This window comes from Peromyscus leucopus, chromosome X (assembly GCF_004664715.2).
Source record: "Peromyscus leucopus breed LL Stock chromosome X, UCI_PerLeu_2.1, whole genome shotgun sequence".
Lineage (NCBI taxonomy): Eukaryota > Metazoa > Chordata > Mammalia > Rodentia > Cricetidae > Peromyscus > Peromyscus leucopus.
Genome location: NC_051083.1, coordinates 99,228,147 through 99,237,580, shown reverse-complemented (window position 1 = coordinate 99,237,580; position 9,434 = coordinate 99,228,147). Strand labels below are relative to the sequence as shown.

The following is a 9,434-nucleotide window of genomic DNA, read 5'->3' as shown; positions in this document are numbered from 1 at the left end:
TGAGCAATTTCAACATAATATTAGATGCATACAAACCTACACACATCTCGATATATATATATATATATGCATTGATATATATTTTATATGTACATATTATATATAGCTATATGTAGTTCAATAACTTCAATAGGCAATTTAAGATTTTTAACCATATCCAGAACCAAAATAATTTTCCCAGGTTCTCACAAGTATCACTCAATACTGAGGTTCTATCATTTCACACTTCACTCACAGATTTCCCTGAAGTTGAATATTCCTTGACTGTAATGTAAATGGAAGAGATGGAAAATCATGGTACTGCTATAGTAGCTGCAACAAGTGAATGTCAAAGTAAATTATTTAATGTTTTATAAAGTCATGGTGAAGTTTATAGTTCAAGATAAAATGGTATATATGAAGCCAGTGTCCCAGTTCTACCAATGGAAACCTTGCCTGGTTACAGCAGATGGCCAGTTCAGGCTCCATATATACCCCATTACTAGGAGTCTTCACTAGGGCCACCTTTGAAGATTATAGGGAGTTTCCATTGCACTAGGTTTCTACATTGCTTCCAAAATGCTCTCCCAATTCTAGTCATTTCACCTAATATTCTTCCTCCCATCCTCCTCCCAACTGATCCCTCCTGTTCCCATTCCCATCAGCCCGAGTCCACTTGTGAAATCTATTCTATTTCTCTTTCCCAGGGAGATCCATGTATTTTCCCTTGAGCCCTCCTTGTTACTTAGCCTCTCTGAGTCTGTGGGTTGTAGCATAGTAATCTTTTACTTAACAGCTAATATCCATTGATAAGTGAGTACAAACCCTGTTTGTCTTGCTGGGTCTGTTCCAATTTGAGGCCCATGCCTCCAGAGAGAGCCCAAGCCTGACACTGCCTGAATAGTCAGGAACCTAGGCTGGATAGCCCAGACCTAGAATAGAAACAAACACGATTGGCTGAAAAATGTCAATGAAATGATTCTTAATGACAATCTATTATAATCATAGACTGGAGCCTAGCATAATTGTCATCAGAGAGTCTTCATCCAGCAACTGATGGGATGCAGATGCAGAGATCCAGGGCCAAGCATTAGGTGGAGCTTGGGGAATCCTGTGGAAGAAGGGGAGGAAGGAGTATGGGAGACTGAGGGATCAAGGACACCACAAGAAAATCCACAGAAGCAACTAACTTGAGCTTATAGGGGCTCAGAGACTGAACTAACAATCAGAAAGCTTGTATGGTTCTAACCTAGATCCTCTGCATGTATGTTGTTTGTGTAGCTTGGTGTTCTTGTGGGACTCCTAATAGTGGCAGTGGGGGTGTGTCTCTCTGACACTTTTGCCTGCTTTTGGGACCATTTTCCTCCTACTGGGTTACCTCGTCTAGCCTTGATATGAAGGTATGTTTCTATTCTTATTGTAACTTGTTACGCTGTATTTGGTTGATATCCCTGAGATGCTTGCTATTTTCTGAAATTAAACAAAGGAGGGATAGATCTAGGGGAGAGGGGAGTGGGAGAAGTAAATGGAGGGGAAACTGTGGCCAGGATGTAATATATGATAAAAGAATAAATAAAAAAATTTCATGTAGTGGATAAGGAATTAATATAAAAAATATGCACATAATTTCTAAATCTCAGAAACAGAAAACATCTTACATAATATACTGAATTGGTTTGTATGCTAACTTAAAAAGTTTAAAACATTAAAAAGGCAAAGTTATCCCATCACCAGAGTAGGTCAGTTCCCGCTGTCTCTTGACCATTGCCAGCAGTCTATTGTGGGGGTACCTTTGTGGATTTCTGTGGGCCACTTTAGCACTTTGTTTCTTCCTTTTCTCATGTGGTCTTCGTGTACCATGGTCTCCTATTCCTTGTTCTCCCTCTCTGTTCTTGATCCAGCTGGGATCTCCTGGTCCCACAGGCTCTCTTTCCCTCCGACTCATGTCAAGGTTGTTCATGTAGATCTCAGCCATTTCTCTGTCATTGGGCGATCCTCATGACTTTCTTGGGGTCCTGTTTTTTAAGTAGACTCCCTGGTGATGTGAGTAGCAGTCCAGTCATCCTTGTTCCACCTCTAGTATCCTCCTATGAGTAAGTACATACCATGTTTGTGTTTCTGAGTCTGGGTTACCTCACTCAGGATGATTTTTTCTATCTTAGTCCTTCTTATCTCATCACTGATAATGTGTTTTTAAATGGCAATATCGGTGACACAAAATGGAATTCTGTGTGCATTAAGTAAGCTTTGTTTTGTAAGACATGTTTACCAAGTATCTACCAAGTGGAAAAATACAATGGTGTATGCTTTAAGAAAGATGCATAGGTCCAACTTTTAAAAGGTCTGAATATTTAGAAAGTTGACCAAGAGTAGGATATAGGTACACATGTGAGTAGTGCTACTAGTAAGATGTTGTAAGATGAGATGTGTTCCCATAGAATACAACAGGAGGTATTAAGGCAAATGAGTACCTACGAAGCTGGAAATACCCATAGAACATCGCTTTCTACCCTCAAAATGGTGTCCTTTCTCCTCTGATCCCTAACCTAGTTACATCCAACTACACTTTTTTCCTTAAGCAGATTCCAGTTGTTGAACATGTTTTTTTAAATTTACCCTTCCTATTTTTCATTTTTCTTCAAGAAACACTGTTAATCTACACAAAGGTGTAGTGAGAACTTCATGTATATACACCCTTGAGCTAACCTAAGTGATATAATATGATGCTGTTGAAGTCAACCATGTACTTCTATCCAATTAAATACTTCCCTTTTCTTAAAAATATATCTAGTAATCCTAAATAGGTACTTGCATTCCCATAGAACTTTCTCTGCATGCATCACGAATATTCACTTTCCTGTGTATGTATATATACTTGTAGTTATTGCTTTACATTTTTAAACTTTATATGCACATTATAATGTATCCAGAAATTAGCTTTTTCCTTTATATATTTTTCTCCACTACACTATCCAATATTTGCCTTTTTAGGTCTTTCTCTGTGTCTTAGACCTTTCCGAATTGTAGTATTTCCATGTACCATCTCTAGATGTATCCAGCATCAGGTATTTATTGTTTTATTCAATTTATTTTAAAGGGCCTCAATTCAGTGATATAAACTTTGTCCAATCACAGTGAAGCAATATTCTACATTAGCAGTTCTCATACTCTGTTGAAATGAAGGATAAACTAAAGGTCTTCAGAACCTGTGCCAGATCAATTTGAGAATTTACTATCAAATACATCTTGAATGGAGCTAAGGAGTTGACATTGCTCACCAATTCCCAGGTACTGCTGCGACTGTTGTTGTCCTATGTGTTCAAGTACCCCAACTTGCTTGCAGACAAACTGGGTCACTTTCAGTTTCTGTGAATAAAGGTCAGACTATGCTAGACCTCCATGTCTGTTTTCTTTCTCATAAGTCAGCTAAACTGACTAATGGAATTTCTTGAGAGTGTAACTGGAAGACTGAAAATAGTTAAAAGTAATCTGCTTCAATGACTGGTAGGCTAATTCAAAAAGAAATGGACATTAATCAACTTGAGTTTGTAGTATTGATAAAAGACTCTCCCATATATTCATTTCAAATTATATTTATTTTTAATTTAAAGAATATTTAAACAGTTTGAGAAGTTTTATTTGCATATATTTGGATGAAGAATATTAGATGAGGATCACTGAAACCTTTCCATGTGTCTCAAATCCACAAAGAACCGATTCATTGATGTTTATCCATGGCTTCCTTTGCCCTTATTCTGTAGGAAGAATAAGAGATAATTGGCAATTGTAAAACATTGATATGAACCACTTTTTTCAATCTTAGGAATATAGTGTACCTTACATCTGTCTGCATTTTCAACCAAAAATTGAACATATTTTCTTCTTGAAACTCAAACCCTCACGCATGGCCTGCAAGTGAGCTTCCAATGCCAACAGACATTGAATAATAAGCAACTTTGCTAATGCTTGGTGGCCTTGGTCCCTTTGTTGCAAAGATCAGCAGGTGATAGACTACAGAAGTATTAGTCAAGGACTCACTGTACTAGAACATGTCCTGCTCAGGGTCCTCTGAGCTGTGTAATATATCTTGGAATCCCACTCCAGGTATTATAAAAGACAGACTGCCTAGAGTTAGCTCCTTCTATTAGACACACCCTCCCAATTCTATGTTTCCTTTGGCAGGGTCTGGACCTCTTGGAGGATCTTTCCCTCTCCTGAATAGATGGGGCTCCAATAACTGAACTTGTCATAGCTTGGGTGAAGCAGAATGTGGTCATTAATAGCATGCATACACAATTTAGGGGCATGATGTATTAGAAAAAATGAAATTTCTCTAGCGAGACCTAAAGCCCATAGGTAAACTCACAGCATGCAGGATGATCTTCTTCCCCTGATCCTCAACCCCATCTTCTCCTTTATCTCATATTCATAGTGGTCATCTTTATTGTCCTCCTCCTCCTCCTCCTTCCTCCTCCTCCTCTTCCACCTCTCTTCCTCCTCCTCCTCCACCTTCTCTTCCTCCTCCTCCTCCTCCACCTTCTCCTCCTCCACCTCTTCCTCCTCCTTTTCCTCCCCCTTTTCCTCCTCCTTTTCTTCATTATTGCAGTCCTGGTCTTCTTCAGCTTCCTCCTGAACTACTTCATTCTCCTTGTCGCTATTCCAGACATACAAGTCCTCTTCAATATCAGGCCAGGCTTCCTCGAGAACAGGCCAGATTTCTTCGATATCAGGCCAGATGTCCTCGATAGCAGGCCAGATGTCCTCGATAGAATGCCAGGGTTCTTCCACATCAGGCCAGATGTCCATCATAGCAGGCCAAATGTCCTCGATAGAATACCAGGGTTCTTCAACATCAGGCCAGATGTCCTCCATAGCAGGCCAGATGTCAGGGTCTTCACATCAGGCCAGACGTCCTCCATAGCAGGCCAGATGTCCTCGATAGAATGCCTGGGTTCCTCGACATCAGGCCAGATGTCCTCCATAGCAGGCCAGATGTCCTCGATAGAATACCAGGGTTCTTCAACATCAGGCCAGACGTCCTCCATAGCAGGCCAGATGTCCTGGATAGAATGCCTGGGTTCCTCGACATCAGGCCAGATGTCCTCGACTTCAGGCCAGAGGTCCTCTACAACAGGCCAGATATCCTTGATACAAGGCCAGACTTCCTCGGCATGAGGCCAGATGTCCTCGACTTCAGGCCAGGTTTCCTCTACATCAGGCCAGATGTCCTTGACTTTATGCCAGATGTCCTCGACCTCAGGCCAGATGTCCTTGATATCAGGCCAGACCTCTTCCACATGAGTGCAGATCTCCTCAGTATCGGGCCATATCTCCTCCTGCCCTGGCTCTTCCCCCAGAATGGCTCTCGAGCCTGCCTGTGAACCCAGACATCCTGTGGTTCCATCGATGTCATCACCAGCCTCATGGATTGTCAGCACATGCAAGACACTTTGTCCAGCGTCTTGATCCATCCTACCACCTTCTTGCTCTTGGTCAGGTAATCCAAGGTCCCGCTCTGCAACAGCAGACATGGCATGAATTTCCTGCCAATGAAGATCTTACTGAAGCTTTGAGCTTTGAAGGTGTTGGTGGGGATGAGGCGTTGTTAAGGTGACTACCACGAAGTAGAGAGAGGCTGTTGGCCTCAAGGACCTCCTTGGAGGCAGTGAGAGCAGTAGGGAAAGTTTTCCGCTAGTCAGCAGATGGAGTTGGTACTTGTAGAGTACCTATAAAAGAAGGGCTAGACAGCACCAGGGAGAAGCCTCCTGCTGAGGCCAGTCCCAAGAAGGCTGAGAACCAGGTATAAAGGGGCGGAGCCTTGAGGAGTAATAATGGCCCATTTCACACGTCACCACAGCTGTAAGCTCATTGGTTGAGACATGGTGATTGACATGTATTGTGTCCAATGAGCCATAAAGGTCCTTAAATTCTGGGGACTGCACAGAATCACACCTTTTCCCCTGAGGCCTTACTGTCTTGGGATACCTTTTAAGGCGATAGGAACCCTGTCTTCTATATATCCCATTGTCAGTAAAATGATAGTGTATCAATATGAATGAGCTTGCCTGCACTGACTTCTATTTGACATGGGTTATGCCAATATAGACAGAGTTATAAAACAGGTATAGAGTGGCAGGAGAGATGGGTAGCTCAGAAGAGCACTTATTGCTCTTCCAGAGGATCGAGTTTCGATTCCCAACACCGACATGGTGGTTAGCAACATTTCTAACTCCAGTCTAGGGTATATGATGTCTTCAGGTGTCCTTGGACATTGTACACACATGATGTACAATCATACACTCAAGAAATAGCACCTATGCACGTATAAAATATGGATCTAAAACTTTAATACCCAATGATTGTGTAGCTCAGGCTTCAGCAGTGGTAAAATAAAAGAGATAGAAAAAGCCAGATAGTAAAATGTTGAAATGGTTACAGTCATAAAAAAGGGTTGAAAGTGAAAAACAATTAAACAGACCTGGAAAGTGTTTTTTCTCACTGCCAAAATCACATTGATCGGCCCATAAATGCATAAAAAAAGAGGACAAGCATGTTAAATGCAAAGGACAGTCTTCTTAGGATTATCTAACAAAACGAAGAATTTCTATTTCATTATTCTCTTTTAGTTTTCCTTTCCTAGAACTATCTTCTGCCACTATCCCATTGATCTCAAATCAGTGGTTCTCAACCTTCTTAATTCTTGGGCCTTTAATATAGTTTCTCAAATTGTGGCCATCCCCCAATCACAAAAATAGTTTTGTTGCCACTCCATAACATTATTTGTGCTGCTGTTATGAATCTCAATATGAATATCTGTGTTTTCTGATGATCTTAGGTGACCCCAGTGAAAGGGTCATTCAACCAAAGTGGTCATGACCCACAGGATGAGAACCACAGCCTTATGTGGTCATACTCCTTACTCTGCTGTATGACCTAATTTTTATTTCTGTAGGTTTTGTGCAACATGGACCAGGAAACAGAAGGTCAAAAGTGATAACTACTGTATTATTCAAAACAGTGAAATGCTAGTGTCCTGGTGCCAATCACTCTAAGTCATGTTCATTGCAACGACTATGAATGAGGGTTCAAACGGTCCCATGAAATTCATGATATTTACTCAATATACTCATTGTATGCATTTCTCCTTCTTTTCCCCTTGTAAATGGGTGGTGTCATAACTTCCTAATTGTCATTATCACTAGAATCTAAGGGCTAAAAACTCTCTAAAGTCTCTTGGTTACTTCTTCTTTCTGATTGTGTGGCAGTAACTCTAATTGTGCATTTCCATAAAGTCCTTTTGTCCCTTCAGTAGAGTAACCCTTTCCTTTGCCTACTGATCCACTTCCACGATGGCACCAAAATAGCCAGGTGGTAGTTGGAACTTCCAATTCAAAGTTTGTGCCTTAAAAGACTTCCCCATAGGAATGAGAAAGATTCTAAAATGTCATAGATAGCAACACTATATGAGGATAGCCAGTTTGGTGCACTCCTCTCCAACCCCTCCCCCATATAAGTTTTTGCTACACACTGGATTTTGAAGGTACAGCACCAAATATCAGTTTCAGGTTTGGGACAGGAGTAAAGAGCCACAGCTATACAGTGTTAAACATAAACTGCTGTTTTAGTTATCTTGTTCCATTTGATGAATGGAATCAAGTCAAATGTGATGGAGTCACTAACAACCACAAACATACCTTATTCAACTTGGATGTCTTCTAAGACCAGACTACTTTCCATTAAAACTGGAAAAGGAATTAATATAGAGTCACTGACCTCCTTGTGCAGTGGATCTGAATGATCCTAATGCTATCATCCTTTAATACAGTGCCTCATGTATTTCAGCCCTCCCCCTTTCAACCATCAAATTATTTCTGTTCCTACTTCATAAGTATAAGTTGCTACTTAATCATGTATCAGATCCTAAGCCCATCAGAAATAGGTGTTTTCTGATGGTCACAACCCACAGGTTGAGAACCACTGTTCTACTGCTTATGTCATTATATCCATAGCGAAGAAAGTAAATGGGGCTTCATGAACATTGTCTCTAGGGTGAAAAACAGTGAACCTAGGGAATAGTAATCACATTGTTGTATAGACACAAAAATCACTCTATCTTCCTGAGGAAGACAGTTCTCTTAGTGGTTCAAGAATGGCTTCAAGCTATGATGCTATCAACAGTGAAAAAGAATGATGCATATTGCAGACACCATTCCAATTGACATTGTAAAGCCTGTCTGTGCCTAACTCCACAACATATGCAAGCATATAACACCAGGTCAGGGTACTTTAGCTTGAGAATATTTATGACATTTGGTTGGGTCAGTTATACACTGGTATGGTAATCTCCATAGGCACGATTTCTATGTAGATCTAGAATATACCACCAGCATGACCTACTCCAAGGCTATTCAGGTATCAGGAGATGCATATGAATTCCCTTAGAGAGCAGGTAAGAATGACAAAATCAGTAACATGACAAATATTGCTTTTGCCCCTTAACTGAAGTAAACCATAGGATGATTACCTATTCTGGCATACTGGAGCCCAGAAACAAATTAGATTGATTTCTCATCATTTTCCAAACTTCCTTTGGTCCACAGGTCTCTCTCACAAGGGGTAAGGGAGTGTGTCTGTCGGCTTTGTATTCCTGTGATAAAATGCTCCAGATAAATATTTAATAAGGATTAAGGGTTGATTTTGACTTGTGGTTTCAATCCATGGTTTTGGCCCTGTTGTTTTGGACCTGTGGTGACTGAGTAAATCATGTTGAGGATATGTACTGGAGGAAACCAGGTTCACCTTAGTATGGCCAAAAGCAAAGTGTTAAAGTTTCAGAGGCTTTGGTTATATTGATTTTTGTTTTGTTATTAGATACTTGATTTTTAAAAATTATTTGCAAATGTGTGTGTGTTTATGTGTGTGTATGTGTGTGTGTGTGCCAGTCCCTATATGTGATCATGCATATATATTGCAGTTATCAATCAAGTTTTCTGATATAGGGTCTCTTACTTGCCTACACTCTAGTGAATAGGCTAGACTGGCTGACCAGTGAACCCTAGATTACAAGCATAAGCCATATAACTGGTATTTTTTATGTAAGTTCTCAGGATCAAACTTAGAGCCTCAAGGTTTGCAAAGCAAATCCTTTTCAGATTGAGCTATCCCCAGCCTTATGCTGGATTTTGATTACCTGTACTTATTCTTGCTTTAGTTTGAGCTTTCTTTAAATGTTTTTAATATCTTAAAATAGAAGGTTCAATAAATGTGCAGAATGCTATCTTTTAACATAGGCACTTGCAGTGATGATCATTAATTTAAACATCACTTAACATACAATTGCTACATTTGTGTATATCATGTTTCGTTTTCATGTATATTAAAATGTTTTCTAATTTCCCTTCTGACTCTTCTCCTTGTCTCTTAATGATCTAAGTGTGTGTTATTTATTTGCAGAC

General features: G+C 40.2%; 1 protein-coding gene and 1 long non-coding RNA gene across 2 annotated transcripts; both read right to left on the bottom strand.

Annotated features, from left to right (window-relative positions):
- Positions 1–3,556: 3,556 nt before the first annotated feature.
- LOC119086718 lies at positions 3,557–4,394 on the bottom strand. The gene is made up of 2 exons (XR_005090064.1): positions 4,346–4,394; positions 3,557–3,734 (listed from the first exon to the last, which is right to left on the bottom strand). It is a non-coding gene; the product is annotated as an uncharacterized LOC119086718 (long non-coding RNA).
- A 390-nt stretch (positions 4,395–4,784) lies between these two features.
- On the bottom strand, positions 4,785–6,034 carry LOC119086609. Its single transcript, XM_037198795.1, has one exon. It carries the CDS (start codon positions 5,508–5,510, stop codon positions 4,785–4,787), a length of 726 nt encoding a protein of 241 aa, XP_037054690.1. The 5' UTR covers positions 5,511–6,034.
- Between the last annotated feature and the right edge of the window lie 3,400 nt (positions 6,035–9,434).